This window comes from Cricetulus griseus (genome assembly GCF_003668045.3).
Source record: "Cricetulus griseus strain 17A/GY chromosome 1 unlocalized genomic scaffold, alternate assembly CriGri-PICRH-1.0 chr1_0, whole genome shotgun sequence".
NCBI classification, from domain to species: domain Eukaryota; kingdom Metazoa; phylum Chordata; class Mammalia; order Rodentia; family Cricetidae; genus Cricetulus; species Cricetulus griseus.
Genome location: NW_023276806.1, coordinates 109,264,521 through 109,287,646, shown reverse-complemented (window position 1 = coordinate 109,287,646; position 23,126 = coordinate 109,264,521). Strand labels below are relative to the sequence as shown.

The 23,126-nt window shown below is 37.4% G+C and overlaps 1 protein-coding gene across 1 annotated transcript; it reads left to right on the top strand.

The window, feature by feature from the left end:
* The first annotated feature begins 1,649 nt into the window (after nucleotides 1-1,649).
* Slc25a31 (solute carrier family 25 member 31) lies at nucleotides 1,650-14,225 on the top strand. The gene is made up of 6 exons (XM_027391814.2): nucleotides 1,650-1,884; nucleotides 8,562-8,689; nucleotides 9,269-9,386; nucleotides 10,160-10,314; nucleotides 11,804-11,929; nucleotides 13,880-14,225. Exons 1-6 carry the CDS (start codon nucleotides 1,650-1,652, stop codon nucleotides 14,075-14,077), a joined length of 960 nt encoding a protein of 319 aa, XP_027247615.1. The 3' UTR covers nucleotides 14,078-14,225.
* The last annotated feature ends 8,901 nt before the right edge of the window (nucleotides 14,226-23,126 follow it).

Sequence of the window (23,126 nt, the reverse complement as noted above, 5' to 3'; positions counted from 1 at the left end):
TAAGTAAGTACTTTCTTGTTGGTCTTGTATCACTAAATGCAGGTAAGTGAATGCAGATGATAACATAGACGAATAAGCAATAATATTGTTAGCTGTCAAGTCAAACGTAAGTGTCGGGGATGAGACAGTGGAAATGGCCCTGAAGGCAGAAGACTTATTTTTCTGTCTTCAGAGATACCATGTCCCCCAGGGCCAGAGATAGATCCACCCTTAAAAATACAAGCTGACTTGGGGAGTAATTGAAGTAATGCCTTCCTTAAACTTTTGCAAGCATTCTTGTTGATGTACTTCATTTCTTAAAGGAGACAAACATTTCACAACAGGGCTTGACAAAGAAAAAGCTGATCATTGCAGCAGGCTTCACAAGAAGTTTAAAATCAATGTGATAATAAGACTAACTTAAAAAATCTGAGTGATTATTAAAGTAGTTGCTTCAGGGAGCTTAGACACAGTGTATTAAACAAACAAACAAAAAAAATGGATTGAAAACATAGGCAGAGCTGGTGAGTCACTGGAAAGGAAGCAGTTGCAAATACATGGAACCAGGAGACCTTGCCAGCTGACATCATGAACAGTAATCAAAATATTAACAAGATTCCTGGTCTGTGATCCTGGCCTAAATGCCTAGACACAAAATTAGAAAGGTAATAGCATGTTTAAGATACCAATGAAAAACTAGGCCTTGTGTTCAAAAAAGCTCAATCTCATCAAGGTTCTTGGTAGGTCAGACCATGTAAAAGATAAGACAGGCTCTTTGCTGAAAAATGTCAAATATGCTTTAAGAAAAAATTAGGAATATGTATTTGCTGCCATATTGGGATCTGGTATATTTGATGAAAAAAAATGATAGAAAAAGATTCTGTACGGGGTAATTCTTACCAAAGCAGCTTGGATGTGGTACCAGCTTCCGATGAATCCTCAAATGTGGTGACAGGGCAGGTTTGTTTCACTGAGACCCTTTCAGGGACACCATGAGGTTAAAGCTACTTTCTTAATGGTGTTCAGACTTGAGTTGCTTTTTTTCATTTCCATTCTCCTACTGATACAATAGAATGAATTTTCAAGGGGTTACATGTGTAAGATTGCCCAAAACCAAAGCAATAATGTTTGACTTCTTAGGAGGAAACAGCAAATCCGATGACCAGGATGACTGGACAGATGGTCCCCACTAAAGGCTCACGTAGCCCGGGCTGGCTTTGAATTTGCTATGTAGCCAAGGGTGCCTGCACCTGCTGAGAATACACACATGCAGCACCTGGCTAGAGTGTGGCTCCTGAGAAGTTGCGGGGGGGGGGGGGTAAACTGCCTGCCAACTGAATCAGATGCACTTAATCACAGAGTACGATTAGGTTGAAGGATCTTCCGGCAAGCAGGATCACTCACCCTCCCCGCCCCACAACAGCAGCTGTACACTGCGCGTGCGCACTTGGAAACACGTGTTGGGGTCACGTGCGCCACGCCTGGCGGCAAGGCCGTTGGGCGCGCCTGCGCAGTAGCTCTTCAGGCCCGTGCCGGATGCGCTGTTCTCCCGGCATCCTTAGCGCCGCTTTCCCGCCAGGATAAAGCTGAAGCGGTTTTCCGGTCCTCATCATTGTGGCTTAGGTGTTGGTTTGTCGCTGCAGCCGTCGGTTGTCCGTCTTCTGTCCAGCATGCCGAGCGACTCCTCCAAGAAGCAGCCTTCGAAGAAGGGGCTGTTCGACCCTGTGTCCTTCGCCAAGGACCTGCTGGCCGGCGGGGTCGCGGCTGCTGTGTCGAAGACAGCGGTGGCACCCATCGAGCGAGTGAAGCTGCTGCTGCAGGTGCAGGCGTCCTCCAAGCAGATCAGCCCCGAGGCGCGCTACAAGGGCATAGTGGACTGCCTGGTGCGCATTCCCCGTGAGCAGGGTGCGTATGGTGCCAAACTTGGCCTCCGCGTCCCAGACACGGGTGAGGGGGAGAAGTGACCCAAAGACAAAGGAGGTCACCCATAGGAAGGGTGGTCCAGAAGAATGGGGCTCATCCAGAGGTGGTGGGTGACCCAGAGAAAAGGGGGTCACCTAGAGACCGGAGAAGAAGACCAGAGGAGGGGATTATCTAGAGGAAGAGAATGACACAGCAGAAAGGGGGTTATCCTGAAAAGGGAGTAATTTAGGGGGCAGGGTGACACCAGAGGAAATAAGGGGAATATCTTCTAGTTTGGGAGTCATCCAGAGACGGAGTAACCCACGGGAAAGAGATCATCCAAAGAAGGGATCCCTCAAAGGGTGGGGTGACACCAGAAGGGGTGGTGCCGAGGAATTGGGCCCCTCTGTAGAAATTGGGTGTGTCTTCCAGAGAAAAGAGAGGATAGGAAAGAAAGGGGAGGGTCAGTCAGAAAGGGGTGTGTAGGGTAGAGGTAGCTGCCAGCTATAGCCTAGCAGATGTTTCTTTTTGTTTATTGGTGCGTGGTAGTGGTGCTTTGGTGAGTGTGCAAGGCACTGTTTTGTTTTGTTTTGTTTTGTTTTTCTGAGACAAGGTCTATGTAGCCCTGGCTAGCCTGGAATTCTCTGTGTAGACCAACCAGGTTGGCATATAACTTGAGTTAATCTTACTGCCTGTTTTTGAGAGTCCTGAGATTACAAGATATTTCTTAACCTGCCAGAATTTAGTGCCCTAACCCATCTAACAGGCATTTCCAACGCCAAGAAAACCTTAAAAGTATCCTGTTTGCAGATGAGACCTTAGCCTACCCTTTCCATGTATGTCTGTTACATCAGTGTTTGTACACTTGTGCCTGGTCCATAAAAAAAATGGAGTGTATGACTTCCCAGGGTACAAGATGGTTTGTGTTAATTAGTGTGCAAGTGGCTTATATGTTTCTTGAAATAGTAAGCTTCTGAGAAGTACAAATATGGATGCATTGTAGCCTCTGGGTATTCTGCTGCTTAATCAGCTAAAAGCTCTGCTTATTTTGGAAAACAACTGAAGACCAGTCCTTTCAGGAAGGCAGTCTTCTCTGTGCAGAGTGTCAGAGTGGGCCAGAACTCAGCAATCAGGACAGGTAGTGTTTTAATGTAACTTCTAAAATCATTTATTTAAAACTACTTTGTGTGGCTTCATGTTTACATTCATGTGTACCATGGCATAGATGTGGAGTCAGAGGATAACTTGCAGGTGTCACTTCTCACCTTGTACTCTGTTGAGTGTCCTAGGGGTAGAACTCAATTCATTGGGCTTGACAACAGGTACTTTTACCTGTTGAGCCATCTCATCACCTACATCATTTTACAAATTAGAGTTAAACAATAACACCAAGCAAAATACAAATAAACCATAAGATCAGTATTCCTTTTTTAAAAGTTTGTTTTAGGTATGGAATTTTTTTTATTAATACTGAAATGATTTGATAAACAGTGAAAGCCCTTGATGAGCCATTGCTGAAATGGTTCCTGTGTTAGGTAATCAGCTTATCAGAAGGCATGCATCCATTCAGATATTTGGGTTCTATTGAAAACCCTATACAAACTTTAAAAAAGAAAATAGATTTAATGTTTATTCAGAGTAGGAAATGAAATGACTTCAACTCCAGAGCAGTCCTTTCTTTTACTACTAGGTCTGTAGTAGAATTTTCTCAAAATCAAATAGAACAATGGTCTCTATCCAAGTGGGGTATTGCTTAAGCTAAAATGTTGGGGAATAGCCTGGGCAACATATTAAGACACACCACTTGAAACAAGAAAATGGGGATTGAGGAAGGTACTTTATTTCTAGAGATGTGGTTGCAACTTTTCCTGACTACTGAGTAGAATATAGGGGATTAACATTGGAATCTAAGCACTATCTGTATGTAGAATAGCCATCTGCAGGGCTGGCAAGATGGCTCAGGGTTAAGAGCACTTGTTCTCTTGTAGAGGATTTGGGTTTGGTTCTCATCATCCATATGACAGCCCACAATCATCTATAATTCTAGTCCCATGGGTCTGATGCCGTCTTCTATATTTGGTGGGCACCAGGTATGCACATGGTGCACATACATAAATACAAGCAAAATACTCATATAGACAAAATAACTTTTTAAATCTCTTGATGTTTGTTTTGTTAAATAAGCTCTCACTATGTAGCTCTGGCTGGAACTCAATGTGTAGACAGGCTGCCCTCTAACTCACAGAGATCCACCTGCCTCTGCCTCCGAGTGCTGGGATTAAAGTCATGAACCACCACACCCAGCTTATAACTAAATTTTAAAAAAATAGACTGCCTATATGGGGTCAGGGACAGAAGGATAACAAGTTCAAGGGCTTGCCAAAGCTACATTTGGAGGCCTATTTCAAAAAAAGAAGTGGCCAATCTGTTGTTAATGTATCTGCTTTAAATATTAGATAAAGTGTTCTAGTCAGGTTGCACTTCCCAATGCTAATATAATTGTATCTTAAATATTTTTGAAGGATTTTTTTAAATTTAAGAACATGTTTCTTGATTTTTTTAAAATACAACTCCTGAAATATGATGCTTATAGCTTCAGTTAATTCTATATATTTTTCTGGTCTTCATTAACTTTACCTTCAAGGCATAGTTGTAATAAGAACTTTGAGAAATTGTCTGTTCTGTGTGGGTCATTGTTACTAAAACATCAGGATAACTCACAGCAGGGAGAGCTTTGCCATCTAGAGGTATTTTGAAATGCTATGTGGGGAGCTTTCTTTGTACAATTCAGAGGAATATAATCCTAAATTGTAATAACAATAACAAGGGTCAGGAGGATTACTGCAAGTTCAAGGACCACATGAACTGCTGCTTAGTAAGATCCTGTCTCAGAAAGAAAGAAGAAGGACCCACATTGTTAATTACAATGTGATGCTCTTTCTGGGTCTCGTGTTGATTTAAGAATATCTTTGTCAGGAAAACTTCATTTGTATTTAGTATGTTAACCAAAGCTGCAAGACTCTTTTGTGAAATGAACGTCTAGTAGAGTAGTCAGAATTACAGTGAATAGCTCATGGTCTGAATTAACCATTTCCAAAGTGATCATATGTGTGTAAGAGCCATGGACAAAATGGGAAGACCAGTGCCTTTCTCATGTGACTGCAAACCAGTTTCTTGGTTTGTTTGTTTGTTTTTTCAATTTAAATATCCCTTGATGAGTTAGAAAGACTCCTACCAAAATGTGCTTTCTGAACCTTTTAAAAGTGACCCTATCCTTTTCCAGTATAGTGTCAATGTGTTGCTATGGCTGTGGTCCAGAAAATTAAGTCTTACTTAGTGTCATTTACACAGTCAGGGTTCACTCTGAAAAAAACAAATCTGTAGCTCTGCTTTTGAAAGTTCTTATTAACCAATAAAAATTTAAGTACCACTAAAAATACTCCAAAAATTAGTTTTACACCATCATCAGTAATTTAGTACAACTCTTAACTAGCAATAAATACTCCCTTTTAATTTGTTTAAATTCCTCATGTTTAATTTTTTTGTTTCACTTCCACTTGACAGCTGCCCCCCCCCCCCACACACACACCTTTCAGACCCTGTTTCCATGTAGTTCTAGTTGGCCTCAAATGCTGGGGTTAAAAAAAATGTTCACTACCACATCTGAAAGTTGGTCGTCTTTGTACAGTAGGCATATGCATGATTAACATGTTTGTGGACATGTATGTTATTCTGTCAGACTACTTGTGTTTCAATTCTAATTCTATATAGTTACAAGTTACACTGAACAAATTCCCTGGGCCCTAGAAGCTATTTTAACCCAAAACTTCATCTGGACAAGGGGAAAAATGCTACTCATTAGTGGGTAGGTAATAGTGGTAAATGAGTTAAAAGAAATATCTAGCAAATTACTATTTTTCTTGTTAATGTTGCCTCAAAATTGTTTTCCTAGCTTTTTTGAGGGAGTTCTTGACATTATACAATAACATGTACAGGGGAATGTTTCCTTACATGAGTTATCTTGATAACCACAATCAAGCAAATTAAGTTACTAATCACCATATGTAATTAAAACATTTTGAGTGTTTTGTTTATCAGAATGTTTTTGATTCACTCTTTCAGGAAACTTGATGTGTACACCAGTGCTATTAATAATAGTCACCATGCTGTGGATCCCCAGTTCTGGGACACCTCCCATTCTCATGGGAGTTGTTTGCTTACTTTCATAAAGTTTGGCACATTTTTCTTTAAAGCCCCATACTTTGTGTTAGATACCCAAAACTTATTCACCCCATATAACCAACATGTCACTTTTTTCCACTTACTTAACCGCAGACACACCCTTCCCCAGCCTCTGGGAACCACCATTCTCTCTTCTCCTGTTAGATGTTTTTAGGTTCTACATATAAATGTACCATGTGACATTTTTCTTGCTGTGGCTTCCTGTTTTACTTAGCATAATATCCTCAAGTTTGTTTATGATTATTAAAAATAGATTCTTCTTGAATACACTACATGCTGAGCACAGTTTCTCCTCCTACTCTTCTCAGTTCCTTTCCACTTTCCCTCTCCCCCCAGATCCACTCCCCCCTCTATTTCCTTTTCAGGAAAGACCAGGCTTCCAAGAGACAAACAGGACAAAACAAGAAACAGTTAGACAAGGCAAAAGCCCTCCTATCTATGCTGGACAAGGCAACCCAGTAAGAGGAAAAAGAGTGCCAAAAGCAGGCACAAGAGTCAGAGATACAGCCTGGCAATGGTGGTACACTTAATCCCGGCACTTGGGAAGCCAGCCTAGTCTACAGAGAAGAGTTCCAGGACAGCCATGGCTGAGAAACTATATCTCAAAAGGAGAAAGATGCACTTGCCCCCACTGTTAGGAGTCCCACAAAAACAACACACTACATATAGTCAGAGGACCTGGTACAGACCCTTGCAAGCCCCATGCTTGTCACTTCAGTCTCTGTGAGCCCATGTATGCCCTGCTTAGTTTTTTAGTGGGCCATATCTCCTGGTGTCCTGTATTTCCTCTGACTCCTACAATACTCCTTCCCCCTCTTCCGAGGGGTTCCCCAATCTCTGAGAGGAGGGACCCAATGTAGAACTCTATTTTAGATTCTTTGCACATAATGTCTGGCTGCAGGCAGGTCTCTGCACCAATATATCCTTGGGTTCATAGTTGTAAGTGCCAGGACATTTTCTTTTAAGGAACAGTAATTCCATTGTGTATATATTCTACATTTCTTAATTTATCTGCCGATGGATGCTTAGGTTAACCCTGTATCTTGGCTGTGTGTGTAGCAATGCACATACAAATGAAGACATCTTCAACATATTAGTTTAGTTCCTCTATGTATGTACTCAGGAGTGGGATTGTGGACCCTATGGTAGTTCTGCTTTTGGTTTTTCAGACAATCCTATATGTTATACATGGTTCTTTTTTCCTACATACTTAACTAATATTTTTGTCTTTTTGATGGTAGCTGTTCTAAACAGATATAAAATAACTATGGTTTTAATTTGTATTCTCCCCATTTCAAGTCCTGTATATGGTAACATTTCATTTTATGGAATCCTGTCTTTGGAATGTTTATTTTTAAAGGCCTGATTTGGGGTATTCTTCAGGTTAGGAATAGAGATACACTATTCAAAGTACAGCCAAACCATGTGACAGTTTGCATGGAAGAGTTAACTGTCATGTTCCAGGGGAGCTCTAGACATGATGGCTGAGTCATGAGGGTTGGGCAGTCAGTTTATGGAGAACTGAGCTGGGAGATTATTACTTCACAGATGAGAAGAGACTACCTTGAAATAAAATGGATCAACTCTTCTTCAGCCACTGAGCTTCTCCCTTTTTTGTAAATTCCAGCCCTCTTTTAATTCTCATGGTTGTATGTATAATTCGGTAAATGGATCTGTCTGTCTGGTGCAGTATACTAACACAAAACTACTTTACTACTATAGGAAAGTAATGAAATTGGCATCCAGGTTTGGGGATGAGGCCAGAGGTTATTAGTGAGGCATTTTTCCCATTGACCTGACCTGTGTTTATTTAGCTAATATTTTGATAAGTTCTTTAGCTTTTCTGTTTGCAATGAACAAAATTGGGATGGGCTGCATAGTTAATGCTGTTTCCTCCTTCAGTAAAAATGTTAAAACACAGATGATGGGGGAGGTCCTTCTGTACATGTTTTTCTTATTGGTTGTTGAATAAAGTTCTGTTGGCCAATAGAGAAGCAAGTTAGGTGGGACTAGGAGTCAAGCAGGATTCTGGGAAATGTAGTGAAGTCTGTGATCCAGGCAGTCTGACATAGCAGGCGGATCCAGAATATAAGCAGGGACAAACTGGAAATTGTCCTCTTCCTCTTCCTCCGGCTCTCTATTCTACAGAGCCACCATGTGATCCCAGGAAGAGGATGCCAGCAGAAGGTGTCCTCGATAAGTCTTATAAAATATATAGATTTATGATAATTAAGACTGAGCTAGCAGATAAGAAATCCTAGTCAATTGGCCAGCAGCATTGTAAAATAATATAATCTCTGTGTATTATTTGGGGCCCTAATGCAGCAGGCAGAACTCAGGTGGCTTGGCTGAAAGTTTTATCATTACAGAATGGTGTCAGAAGTGGGATCACACATTCTTTACTAATGCAAAATGGATTTGTGTGTTTGATTCTGTAGGTTTTCTAAGTTATTGGCGTGGCAATTTGGCAAATGTTATTCGATACTTTCCAACACAAGCATTAAACTTCGCTTTTAAGGACAAATACAAACAACTATTCATGTCTGGAGTTAATAAAGAAAAACAGGTAATTATGTTTCAATATGTCTAAAATTTTCTAAAAGACTATTGAATTTAGCTTACCTATAATGTCTTATTTAGAATGAAGGTACTCTGGTATCTATAAAATAATAAAAATGGAGCACATTAAATGTTGACAAATTAACATATATATTAAGTTATAAAAACTATATTAACTTCAATTTTTCTGAAATCTCTAGCTTAAGTAACTAAGGGATCATTAGTCTCAAAGCATTATTCCCCAGAATAAATATTAAATGTAATTCATATCTCATAATTACAGCTTCTCATAAGCATAAAGAAACAGCTGTCAGGTTGCTTTTTGTTTTTTTGTTTGTTTGTTTGTTTTTCCAGACAGGGTTTCTCTGTGACTTTGGAGGCTGTCTTGGAACTAGCTATTGTAGACCAGGCTGGTCTTGAACTCACAGAAATCCACCTGTCTCTGCCTCCTGAGTGCTGGGACTAAAGGCGTGCACCACCAATGCCCTGCATGTCAGGTTGCTTTTTAACCTTTATGAAAAGTAGGTCATCTATTTTGAACAGTCATATTCTATAGACTAATACTTTTAAAATTTGTGTGTTTTAGTTCGTGAGGTGGTTTCTAGCAAACCTGGCTTCTGGAGGGGCTGCTGGAGCAACATCCTTGTGTGTGGTGTATCCACTAGATTTTGCCAGAACCCGATTAGGTGTTGATATTGGAAAAGGTACAGTTTTTATAAGTATTAGCTATTCTTTTGTGCTTTTAACCATCTATGTATCAACATTGTCATCAAATATAACAGTTTTTTAGACCTATTTTTATTTATATTTATGTTTCTGTGTGAGTGAACATCAGGTGTATACAGGTGCTGGTAAAGGCAAGAAGAGGATGTTCAATCCCTGGAACTGAAATTGCAGGCACTTGTCAGCCATCTAGCACAAGTGCTAGGAACTGAGCTTATGTCCTCTGTAAGAGCTGCAAACACAATTTAACTGCTAAGCCATCTTTCCAGTTCCTGATCTACAGAATTTCTTTGGAACCAAATACATAGTTATCAGGCTTAGAGTATCTACTTTTTTCTTTCTTTTTAAAAGAGAAATTGGCAATGGGCATTTAACAAAAAGTAAGCCCAAGGCTTGCCTATAACTTTTTTTCTCCTAGATCCTTCTGTAAGCCTTATTTTTTTGTTGTGGTTCTTCTCTGTTGAGATTAAAACTCTGACCCTGGAGATTTCCTTTGTTTCTTTCTAGATAGTATCTCATAATTCCTCATAATTTTGATGACATATTTCAAGTCAAATTGCTTGCTTTTATAAGAGATTAATAATTCCAGTTAATCACTTTAAAATTGAAACCTTGAATGAATGGGAAGATTATTTGTCCTTTAGTTAGAAATTTTCTGGGTAAAAGTTTCAGATCATTTGAATCTTTAAAATGTTTAATTACTTTAAGCCATTTGATATAAATGTTACTTATAGTTTTCATTGCTTTATTTTAGGTCCTGAGCAACGGCAATTCAGGGGTTTAGGTGACTGCATTATGAAAATAGCAAAGTCAGATGGAATTATTGGCCTATACCAAGGGTTTGGTGTCTCCGTTCAGGGTATCATTGTTTACCGAGCCTCTTATTTTGGAGCTTATGATACCGTTAAGGTAATTTGGTGACTTTAAACATGGCTTATTTTTATCCTAATTAGTGTATTCTAATTAACAAATACTTTAATTACATAAATCAAAATGAATGATAAAATAGAGAATAAATTTCATTTAATCACTTAATCCATGACAATTATATGAATATAATTCAGTTAAATTATAACTTTTTTGACTGAATTTATAAGAACATTTTGTCAACAATGAAGCTTTTTAGTATATGTGCTGCCAAAGAGAGCATGCTTTTAAGATTTTTAAGATTTTTGTATCATAAACAGGATACCATGGAAAGTATTCTGCATGGGCCTCTGTGTCTTCAGCAGATTAAAAACAAAAAAAAAACAAAACAAAACATGTTCTAACTTTTTTGCCAGTTACATTATTTTTATTATCACCTTTCTTATGTAGATAGTCATTGTGGGAACAAAGGAAGGGCTAATTAAATGTGGCTTGATTCAGCCACTGGCCATTGTTAAAAGCCATGATTTTTTTTTTCCAGGTTGCTTTGCAGTTTGCCTTTTTAGTTCAGACTTTAATAGCACTTCCATAATGCAGTAAGAAGAGATTATAATAATGGCTGCCATTTTTGAGCTGTTACTTAGTTCTAGAAAACATTAAGTACTCTACACTTCATGTTATTTTGTAAGTTTAAGATGCTTATTTTGAAAATATATAACCTAAGAATTGTTATGGAAGATATTTATTAAATCATAAACAAAACATCTTTGCTCTTAATCACTGTAGCATGTTTCCAAAAGGAATCTATTAAAATATTATTAATGTTTTTTATTAAAAGTTGAGAGGAATTTTATACTAGACTTACATGTTACTCCTCTTACTCTCTTGATAGTATGAATGTAGTTAAGTAACATTATTGTGGTCTGAAAAGGTTACTTTTAGTTTAGCATATTTTTAAAGCTTTTACATTATTGGAAATTGCATCTCAAATGCATTACATAATTACAGAAGATGTCCTGTGCATTCTTCATGTGCCTTTCTGTTATCTCCTGCAGTAGTGGCAGTTAGGAATGCTTCTTCACCAGCATGGAGCTTTAAAGTTGCTCTTCAGATATCATCAGGCATCTTTTCACTTTTCAGCTATACATGAAAGACCATTGTTGGTTGGTGGATGCTGACATTTTGTTTAGGTGCCATTAATAATGAGTCTGATTATAATAGAAAATATGTTTTGTTCCATAAATCTAAAGCATCACCATGTGTGGACTTTGTACCTTTTCTTACCTATATGCTGTTATGAACTCCAGCTAGACTTGATTTCAACTGTGGTTCTGGATATTTGAATGCAGGGCCTTCTACATGCTAGGCAGGCACTTTACCACTGAGCTACTTTTTACTCAGCCCCAGATGTTTTTTTATTGCACTTTAAACATTATTTCATCATTTTTCATATATTTATAAAAATATCCTTTGAATTAAGAATTTAAGATACTTTGGAAAACTATATTATTAATTATATGTTTTCTCCTAGGGCTTATTGCCAAAACCAAAGGAAACCCCGTTTCTTATCTCTTTTATCATTGCTCAAATTGTGACTACCTGCTCTGGAATACTCTCCTATCCCTTTGACACAGTTAGAAGACGTATGATGATGCAGGTAATGGATTTGTAAGCTTAAATGAATCGGTGTCTTACATGCAGATGTGATGTGTTTGGATTTCAGAGATGTTTTAGCTGAAAGGCAAAGTTCATTTGTCTACTTTGTATACTCCAGCTTGTATTGTTTCATGCTGTAAAAAGAGCCAGCAGCCAGCAAAGCTTCTTCCTTTCTGCTGTGAGAACAAAACTGCCTTCTACTCCTTCTACTTATGGGAGTGAGAGGACTGATAGAGATTAGATGAATATCCATCTTTTAAGTTTTTTTGGAATAATTACTATTTGATGTGCATGGGTGTTTTGCCTTTGTGTGTGTCTGTGCACCAGCTGTGTGCTTAGTGACCAAGGAGGCCAGAAAAGGCGACTTTGGATCCCCAGGAACTGTATTTACAGGTGTTTGTGAGCAACCATATGAGTTCTGAGAATCAAATTTGGGTTCTTTGAAAGTTCAGCAAGCATTCTAACTATTGAGCAATATCTCTAGCTTCCAGATATCTATTTGAACTGAAATATTACCTCAGGTAAACTCAGTTATAGGCCATAGCATAATAATTTCCTGTTGAGGTATATTTTGATAAAAACTTTATTAACTTTTAACTCCAGGCTGAGAAAGTATTTATAATAACCTATGTTCTAAATATAAATGCCTAAATTTTATGTATTCCACTTCTTACATGTTACATTCATTTCTTCAGTAAACATTTGGCTGCTTAGTCTGTACTAAGTTCTGGTATAAAAATAGAACCTGCATCTAAACTCATAGCACTGTATGAGTGAAGACACACTGTTAATGATTAAAAAGAAATGGCAAAGGGCCTAGGAATGCATAGCAAAGGAATGCACACTGCTTAGGTGATTCAACTTCCTTAAAGCAAAATCTCATTGTGACAGCGACTTTGACATGTGCATCTCTGAGACAGTAATTCTATAGTTGTAGGATTTATTTTCCTGAAAATTGTAGATTATGTTTTGGTAGGTTTACTTTTCTGAGTTTTAAAAATAATTATCATGAAGTTTGTTATATGTTATTCTTTTACATCTCTGATCATCTTCATTCATGTTGTTCTAGACATTTCTAATAATTTGGAGACCATTCTTTTTCTAAAACATTACTTACAAAAATTTCCTCCAAAATATTTCAAAGAACTGATTTAACTTCTCATATTATTGTTTTCATTATCTTTTGATTTAAAAACAATCTTTGTGTGTTTGTGTTTATGCATACTCGTGTGTTCATCTGTGTGAGTGCAGGCATACATGTAAAAGTCATAGGACAACCTTAGGTGTCAGGCCTCACTTTCCACCTTGCTTGAGACCTGGGTCTCTTGTTTACCTGCCAGTAGCAGGTTAGCTGTCCCTTGAGCTTCCAGGAGTTTCCAGTCTCTGCCCCTGTCTGACCATAGGAGCCCTAGGGCTTCAAGCTTTAAGAGGGTTCTGGAGATTGGAGTCAGGTCCTCACACTTGAGTAAGCTCTAAGCCACCTCTCCCGTCATATGCTCTGCTGTGCTTGTTTTCTACTTCCTGATGACTTGTGCTTGCTTACTTGTTCTAAAACTTTTAAATCCCATTAATCTTTCTAGCCCCTTATAAACTTATCATTTATACTGCATCTACAGATTTAAAGAATCTAGGGTCATTTCCATTTTAAAAATTGCAAACATTTTCCTAATTGCAAACATATTTTTCTAGTGTTTATTTTGACCTACTTTTTTCAGTTAATTGAAATGTGATGAGATTAAATCATGATGTATGTGATGTCATCCTTTAATGTTTGGCAAACCTAGTGTATGGTCAGTTTTCAAATGTTTCTGAAAAGTATGAACATTCTTCCCTTTCTCAGTATAGTATTACGAATATTCTCATTAACTCAACACAGCATGAATTTTATCCATAGTGCTGATGTCCTAAAAGATAATAAACTAATAGAAAAGTATTTATCTTTTTAACATAGAGTGGCGAATCTGACCGACAATATAAAGGAACCCTAGACTGCTTTATGAAAATATACCATCATGAAGGATCTGGTGCATTCTTCCGTGGTGCCTTCTCCAACATCCTTCGTGGTACAGGTGGTGCTTTGGTGTTGGTGTTATATGATAAAATCAAAGAATTCCTCAATATTGATATTGGAGGTTCATCAGGAGATTAAATTGAGAAATGCATGTTTCTAATGTAAAAAAAACATGAAAAATTACATAGCTGCCATTTGTATATATTTTGCTAGTGTGTTACTACTGTCAGTGTCTCTTACAGTGTTTATTTTGCAATAAAGAAAAGACTTTTTCAAGATTTTAGTATTAAAGGTCAGAACAAAATGGGTTTTCTTCCCACTTAGACCCAGAATCATTTAGTGAGGCATTTTATTATAAGTAGTGTATGTTACTTCTGTTAAAAAAATTCTTAATGCTTGTGATGAACACTATATAATGTGGAATCTAAGAAATGAAAGTATCTTTAAATTTCTGTTTGCTTAGGATAGCTGTAATCCCATCTTTCAGAAATTGTATAGAATGACAAATAGTTCCTAAATATTTATCAAGGGCTGTCATCAGTATCTCTCAAATAAATCAGCAGCAGTTCTTCTGCAGCAACTGTTAATGCAACTTAAGCATGACTGTGTTAGCACTTATAGTACCATACTTTTGATAAGCACAAATTGTATCATCACAAAGTTGATGACTTAATGATACTATCAAACTATTTGAAAAGTATAGAATGGGTTACTTGCTAGTTTAGTCTTGATAGTGTGAGTATATCTTGGAACAAAAAATCTCCCTTAAATATTAGATTTTGCATTCTGTACTGATAATAAAGCAAGTTCAAAACTATTGTGATGAGCCTTTTCTCACACACACACACACACACACACACACACACACACACACACACACACACTTTACCCATAAGCACACTCTAGTAACTTTTTGGTTGGTTGGTTGGTTTTTACGAGACAAAGGTTTCTTTGTATATCTCTAGCTGTCCTGGAATTCACTCTGTAGACTGGGCTGGCCTCTAACTTACAGAGATCTGCCTGCCTCTGCCTCCCTGAGTACTGGGATTAAAGGCTTGTGCCACCTCTGCACAGTTATAGCAACATTTTTGTTGAAGTGGAGCTAGTTTACAGCTATCCAACAAAAGGATGTTCCTCAAGCTGGGCATGGTGGAGTATGCCCATAATCCTAGCCTCAGGAGACCGAGGCAAGAAAATCTAAAGTTCAAAGCATCACAGAGAGACCCTTTCTCAGAAAAAATAGTTCTCTAAGGAGAAGTGGTAAGTGCTATTTCCAAGGTTTTGTAGGAGATGTTCATTTTTTCAGAGATGTGAAATAAAAAAGTACATTTGAAATACCCAAGGTTTTAACATTTGATGGGTAAAAGAACCTTAAGCTAGTGGAGATAAGCTATAAAAAATTTTGTGAGGCTACAAGTTGGTATAATGAAGTAGAAAATTTTCCGGGTGCTTGGGCCAAATATATTTTAATGACAGTAATTTAAAATATATTGGTGATGTTGCTCAAAGAAAAAAATCTCTAGGGAAATTTTTCTAAGGAGCTTTTAGTGTGGTTTCTTGTAGTGGTCAGTGTAACACCGAAACAAGAAGGGAAAATACTCTTTCAGATCAAAGAAATAAGTAAAACAATCATATTTGGAATAGTTTCCCACCTAAAGATGAGCTAAGTTATTACTATTTATAGAGCCACACTTAAGGCAAGTTTTTACAGTAGAAAGCAATTAATACAAGTAGTCAATGTGTAAAAGACTAGCCCCCATCTCTAGCACAGGTAAAGAACAAGCCCACTAAGATGCTTAGCATCCTAGACTGAGCTGAACTCTGTATAATACTAAACTGTTATCAGAAATCAGTTGCAATGAACAAAATAACATAGATTTCATAAGGAAATATCTTGATATTGAGACTACTGTTGGCAAAGCACAGCAAAAGTATGCTTAAATGGATACTTCATTACTAGTGCTGAATTTCTTTGTCATGTTTAGTAAGTTCCTTTACATTTTTTTTTCCTAAAACACATAGGAGAAGTTAGAGCAACATTTTTCATGGATTATTTGAGTCAACATACTGACTGAAATTGAACAGTGAGTTTAAAAATAAGAAATATAATTTCTGTTCATGTGTGTTTCAATAAGACTTAGCAAAATGCAATTTATTCAAGTGTTATTGAACCTCTGTTTAGTATGTGGACATTATTATATTTCAGTTAGTTCTATAAAATAGTACTCTGGGAGACATAATATCTTTTTCTACCAAAAGGGGCCTCATTCTTTTCATTTTACTGTTTGAGAATTTCATACATGAAAAAAATATATTTTGATCAAATGCACTCCCCTTCACTTTCTCCCCTATTCTCATCAGCACTATTCCTTACCAACCAACTTCTAGTACCAGCGTTTTAAACCCCCTGAGTCCATTTAGTGAGCATGGGTATAGAACAATCTACTGGAGCATGGATAGCCTCTCAGGCAACTACATCTGTGAAGAAACTGATTCTCCCTCCTCCAAGCAGCCATCACTTCCCAATAGCTCCTTAGCACGTGGTGAGACTTGAAGAGCCTCTTCCCCATCCATGCTGAGATTCTAGCTGATTTGATCTTGTGCAGGTCTTGTGTATATAGTCACAGCCACTGTTAGTTCTTTCTGGCAAATACCATTTCACTGCAAACATCTACCTCTTGCTCATGCAGTTTTTTCTATCCCCTCTTCCACCATGATCCCTGAACTGCTAGGGTGTATTATTGATTGATGTCTCATTTAGAGTTGGGGGCTAGTCTTTTACACATTGACTACTTGTAGTTCTCTGTATTAATTGCTTTCTACTGTAAAAAGAAGCTTCTCTGAAGAGACTTGAGAGACACACAAATATGTAGGTCTAGATAAAGAACCGAGGGTCAGTTTATCATTATTTTCATTTAGCTAAATAATAGTATTAGGTTCTCTCACCAGGACCTGTGACCTAACCAGCAATAGGGCTTTGGCCCAAGTAAAGGTATCAGGCAAGAGTTCTGTCTTATGAATCGGTCTTTAAATCCAATCATTCTCACCACTCTTGCACCAATGGGCATATCTTGTTGGGCCAGTTTTTACTGTAGCTTACAGAGTTCATAGCATGGCAAGTTTGTTGATTATATTTCTTCCTGGATAGCATGCATAGCACCTTCCAGCAGTATGAAAGCTAGCCAATAAGGATTAAGATTCCAAGTTAATAATGGTTTGATTTCTACATGTCTTGTGATTCAAGTATGTGTTGTCATCAGCAATAGGGTCTTACCCTCAAGTTCTATAAAGTAACCAGGAACTGTGCAATAGCCTGTAGGTTTGGGGAATCTCTGGAACCCCACTGACCACCCAAAAAGGTTGAAAAGAGGTAATCCATACCTAGCACTGGGTGTCTGTTTACTAGCCTGTGGTGTCTGGGGGGAGGCATTGCTCCTTATTACAGAGTTACTCCATTTAAACTCTCTCTCTCCTCTCTCTCTCTCTCTCTCTCTCTCTCTCTCTCTCTCTCTCTCTCTCTCTCTCTCTGTCTCTCGTGTGTGTGTGTGTGTGTGTGTGTGTGTGTGTGTGTGTGTGTGTGTGTGTGTGTATGTATGTATGTATGTATGTATACATGCATGCTCGAGCTTTTTTTCTTTAGGACGCTTCTATGGTAGTAAGCTTCCATATGGAATTTTCAAAGACCTTTAATATTAGTAATCCTTTAATCCTTACTATGATTACTCCCCTGCCCTCTCATTCCCCATCCCATTTAACCCTTCCTGTTCCATATTTTTCCCCATTCATAACCATGTGTGTTCTCTGTCCCCTTTTAAATCCACCCTGCCATTGCCCCTTACTAGTTTTCCCACCTTTTATGGGTACTCCAATTCAGATACACATATTTGAAGTTCAAATCTAGCATCCAATATAAGTGACATCTCACTTATATTAGACATCATATTTGTTATTCTAGATCTAGGTACCGCACTGGTTATTTCTAGCTCCATCCATTTACCTGCAAATTTCACAATTTTATTTTTTCTTCTTTACAGCATAATATTCCATTTTGGAGGGTTTTTTTCCCCAGGGTGAGAGAAAAGGATCTATTTTGATTCTTCTACTTACAGGTATCCAGTTTAAGAAGTGTCATTTGTTGAAGATGCTGTCTTCTTTCTAGTGTGGATTTTTTGGCCTCAAAATCAGATGGCATAGGAGCAAAGGCTTATATATCTCTGTCCCTAATTGTATTCCATTGATTTGGGTTTGCATGCTCACTCTTTCTTTTCCTATCTCTCTCATGTCCCCCTCCCTCCCTTCCTCTTTCCCTTTTTCTCTCTCCTTTTCTTATTCCCTCAGTTAATTGGCTGAAGGTTTGCCAGTCTGGTTAATCTTTCAAAGAACCAACTCCTTGTTTCACTGATTCTTGTTTTTGTTTCTATTTCATTAATTTTACCTCTAATTTTGAAATATTGCTTCATCTGCTCTTTTGAAGTATTGTTTGCCTTTGTTTTTCTAGGGCCTCCAGGCTCATTACTGTTCTTTTTGGATTTCTCAGATTTCTTGGTGTAGCAACTCAGCACTATAAATTTTCCTGTTAGGACTGACTTCATCATGCCTCATACACTTTGGTTTATTTTGTTTTAATTTTCATTCATTTCTAGGATTTAAATTTTTTTATTTCACTAGTGACCCATCATTCAATTGTATATGTAGTCTGAATGAGTTTGTATGTGTGCTCTCCAATTTCTCTTGCTGTTGGCATCTAACTGTTAATCCATTGCATCAGATAGAATGCAGGATGTTATTTGTTTTCTGTATTTGTTGAGACTTGATTCATGTCCGAAATATTTGACCAATTTTGGAGACACTTCAATGGGCTGATGATATGATGTGTATTCTGAAATTTGGGGTGCCATGTTTTGTAGATGTCTTCTAGGTCCAGTGTTTCTCTGTTTAGTTTTTCAGATGACCTGTTTTTGATGAGATTGAAATATTGAAGTAACCCAGTATCACTATGTTGGAGTACATTTTTAAAAATGAAATTGGGTGCACCTTTATTTGCTGCATGCATGTTTCAAATCATAATATCCTCTTGGTATATTATTAGTTTCATGAATATGAAGAGGCTTTATCCCCTCTGACAAGCTTTTGCTTAGTCGGTCAGATGTTCGATATACCCACTTGTTTCTTAGTTGTGCATGCTTGTAATACCGTTTTCTATCCATTCATCTATATAGTTGATGGTAAGTTGCACTTCTTGGATGCAGCAAAAAGATAGATCCTATTTTCTGACCCAGTCAGCTACTTTCTGTCTTTTTATTGGGTGAATAGAAATCATTAATATTCAGTTATTGCTGACATTCCTGTCATTTTCATAATTTTCTGGTGTTTTCTATGACCTCTTTTGAAAGACTGTCATGATTTAAGTATTTCTCCTAGTGTCATTGTGCAGAGCTGGCTCAGTGATCATAAATTCCTTTAATCGGTTTTTATCATGGAATGGTTTTATTTTTCTAATAGACTCCTTATATTTATATTAAAATTATTAATTATAATTTTAAGAAAGGCAGTATTAAGATGCAAGCAGGTCTGTAAAAGAATATCTGAAGGTGGTAAATTGAAATTAAGATCAGGTGTGAAGAGATGCTCTAAGAATTGCTGAAGATTGAATGGAGAAACTGCATGGATTCTAATAAATCCAAAAGAAATAGGAAGGAAAGAGTGAGAGGCAACAGTGAAAGGAATAATGGTTTATACTTTTTAAGAATCTCAACCATCATGAAGAGTGGATTTACACAAAGTACAATGTTACTTGTGTATGAAAATGTCATGATAAAACCCATTCTTTTTAAAGGTTATTTTATCTGAATGTGTGTGTACCTACATGAGTTAATGTGCACTACAATGTGCACAGGTACTCGGGAACTAGAATTACAATTGGTTATGAGCAAATTGATAGCTGGTGCTGTGAACCCAACCTAGGTCCTCTGGAAGAACAGCAATCACTCTTGACTTCTGAGCCATTATTCCAGTGCTCTCTCCCCCCTAACCCCGTTATTTTAAATAAAAAAATTAAAACTGAAAAAAAAACAGTAAAGGTTAACAAAACACTCACTGAATAGGTAAAATACACAGACTCATAATTATGAAATACCAAAATAGGAAAACAGACCAGCTCAAAACTTTAAAAGGATTAATATTTAAACTCATTCATAATGGATCTCTGAAGAGAGGGAGATACTGCCGATTAGTTCCAGGGGCTGGGAATATAACTCAGTGGTAAAGTATGTGCTCAGTGTGCATGGGTTCCTGGGTCCAATCATTAGCACGCCCTAAAAACTATATTCAGCTAAATTATGGCTAGTTATTTTGAGATAATATTTTTAAATGCTTCATCATTCAGAGACTTTTGCTGAAAGATTTACAAACCTGAACCCAGAAATAATATGCAAGAAGTGGTGATATAAACAAATAAACCTAGATAAGTGCTTACTGGCTTTGAAAGGAAAATGCCAACTTTTGTGAATTTGGGGATAATTTGGCCCCCTTTTTACTTCTCTTCTGAGTCTGCATACATTCCACTCTCTTCCTTCTTAATACAAGTTTTTAGGAGGAGTCTCAAATGTGACTTTAGTTACACTATGCTTAGGTAAATTTACTTAATATCTGGGGTTCAATAATCACAAATCCACAAGTATATCAGTCATTTATTAATGTTACTAGTAATAAAGGTTGTGTTTTTAATGTTCATTTCTCACTCTTCTGTCTCAGCTTTTGATAATTTGGATAAGATTTTAGATAAAATAATATCTGAAACGAACTTTATTACGTCTTCATATGTATGAATTCTAAAACTTTGAATATTGTCTTATTGCTGTAATATTGTTTATTGCTGTGATAAGACACCATGACCAAAAGCAACTTGGGGAGGAAAGGGTTTATTTTGCTTACACTTTATATTTCAGTCTGTTGTGAAAGGGAGGCAGGGAAGGAACCTGGAGTCAGGAGCTAATGAAGAGGCCAAGGAGGCATGCTACTTAATGTTATGCTCTTCAAGGCCTGCTTATCATGCCACTCTTACTCCCCAGGGTCACCTGCCAAGGGTGTCACCATACACAATGGGCTAGGTTGTCTCATATCAATCACTAAGAAAATGTACCACAGGCCAATCTGGTGGGAGAATTTTCTTAATTGAGATATCCTTTTTCCAAATGACTCTTGCTGTGTCAAGTTGGCATGAGATCAACCAGCTCCTTAATGAAGCCGATATTTAACTCTTCGGATTAAAAAAAGGGAAAACTAGACCAGGCTGGGGATATTGCTCAGTTGTAGAATGCTTGCTGAGCATGTGTGCGATCTTGGTTTCAATCCCCAGTTGGGGAGGGAAATGGAAACAGTAACAAGCAGATAAAATGAAAAAAAACAAAAACCAAAGACATAATGATGAAGTAAAGAAATCCAAAAGCCAATTCTTTTAAATAGTAGTCATAAGAACAAGAAAAAATACATAGGCAATATTAAGAACGGAAGAAGACAAAAGCACTAAAGAGATTTAACTTGAATAAATCATGTGCCAACAACTTTAAAGGTGTAATTAAAATAGTAATTTTCAATAAAACTATGGCCGTTGATTCAAAATAGTAAAAACCGTGAATAAATTATAGCCACTAAAATAATGTGGTAACCAGTGGTCATAAGTCTTGTCAGAGAAAAGAGGAATCGCCTTCTAATTCTACAAAGCTAGTATTGTAGTTTGAATGAGACTGGCACCATAGATTCACGTATTTGAATGCTTGGTCCCCGGCTGTTGGAACTATTTGATAGGATTAGGGGCCTTGTTGAAGGAGATATGTCACTGAAGGAGGGCTTTGAAGTTTCAAAATCCTGTACCATTTCCAGTTAGCTTTCTGGGCCTTCCTCTTGTGGATCAAGATGTATCCTTTAAGCTACTGCTTGTTTCAGCACCATGCCTGCCTGCTGCCATGTTCTCATCATGACAATCATGGACACTAATGCTCTGAAATGTAAGTCTCAAACCCCTCTATAAGTTGCCTTGGTTCTTGTGTCTTGTCACATAAATTAATAAAAAAAAACTTAAGAAAGCTAGTCTTATCTTGATTAAGAAAAGTAAAGGAAGCATGGTCAGTTTCAATTGTGAATATAGATGCAAATGTTCTACATAATCAAACGTGGTATATCTGAGAACAGTCAAAATCATCTTTGGATATTTGATTTAGCTCAGGAATGGCATGATGTTAAAGAGTCTGTTAATAATTTTCACCGAGTAACATAATTGGGAATGAGGTACCATTTTATTCAGTGTTGACCAGCATTTGCTAAGTTTCAGCATCCAAGAGAAGAAAAAAATCATAGCAAACTAGGAATGTTAATTTTGGAATTTATTATAAACAATATTTTCTGTTAGAGACAAGTATGCTCACTATTCCTTATATTCTACATTTTATTGTAAAACTTAAAGAAATAATAATAAAAGGACAAAATGAAGTTATTTCCTAGGTTATATAGTTTGAAACTGAGAATTCCAAGAAACTAAAAACACCAGAATCTATAATACAGTACAGCAAGATTCCTGGATACAGGATCAATACAAATTAGCATTATCCTATTTCAATAGCACTTCTGCATAATTACATTGACCTTTTGGTGCCAGGCACTAATGCTGTGTTTACATTTAGTCTGAAAAATAGTCCAGTGAGTAATATCATTTTAAGAGAAACCAAACCCACAACTTGGAAAGTAATTGCCAAAAATCCTATAGGTGGTAAAAGTTATGTATGCCTAGGATTACAACCTAAATTCATATAACGCCTAAAAACTTGTCCTGTTTTAACTTCTAAGTACTCATTTCCTCCTGTTAGCTGTATAGAATGAGAAATCTTTGTTCCTGACATTAATGATTTCTTTTTAAGATGTTAAGGTTTTTTGTTTTGTTTTTGTTTTTTTACTAGAAAACACACCTGAGGTTCCAAAGACATAGATAAATGAAATGAAATTTGTGGTCCTAGGAGAGTTTCAAGGTTTCAGGAAAATCTAGCCAGTGGTAGATCATTATCCCTCAGGATAATAGCTGAATGAGGCAACTAGTGGAAGCCACTGAGACCCAGAGTTCTGAAGAGCCAAAAGCATCCAATCCCTGCTCTGTGCGCGCACAGCCTGCTGGGAAGCCAAGTCTGGTAGTCTCCCA

What these genes read in the sequence shown, in the direction of transcription:
- Slc25a31 (XM_027391814.2), top strand. Translation starts at nt 1,650, where the DNA reads ATGCCGAGCGACTCCTCCAAGAAGCAGCCTTCGAAGAAGGGGCTGTTC. An exon ending in AGGTGTTGATATTGGAAAAG is followed by an intron (nt 9,387 to 10,159) that starts GTACAGTTTTTA and finishes GCTTTATTTTAG; the next exon opens with GTCCTGAGCAACGGCAATTC. An exon ending in GAAGACGTATGATGATGCAG is followed by an intron (nt 11,930 to 13,879) that starts GTAATGGATTTG and finishes TTTTTAACATAG; the next exon opens with AGTGGCGAATCTGACCGACA.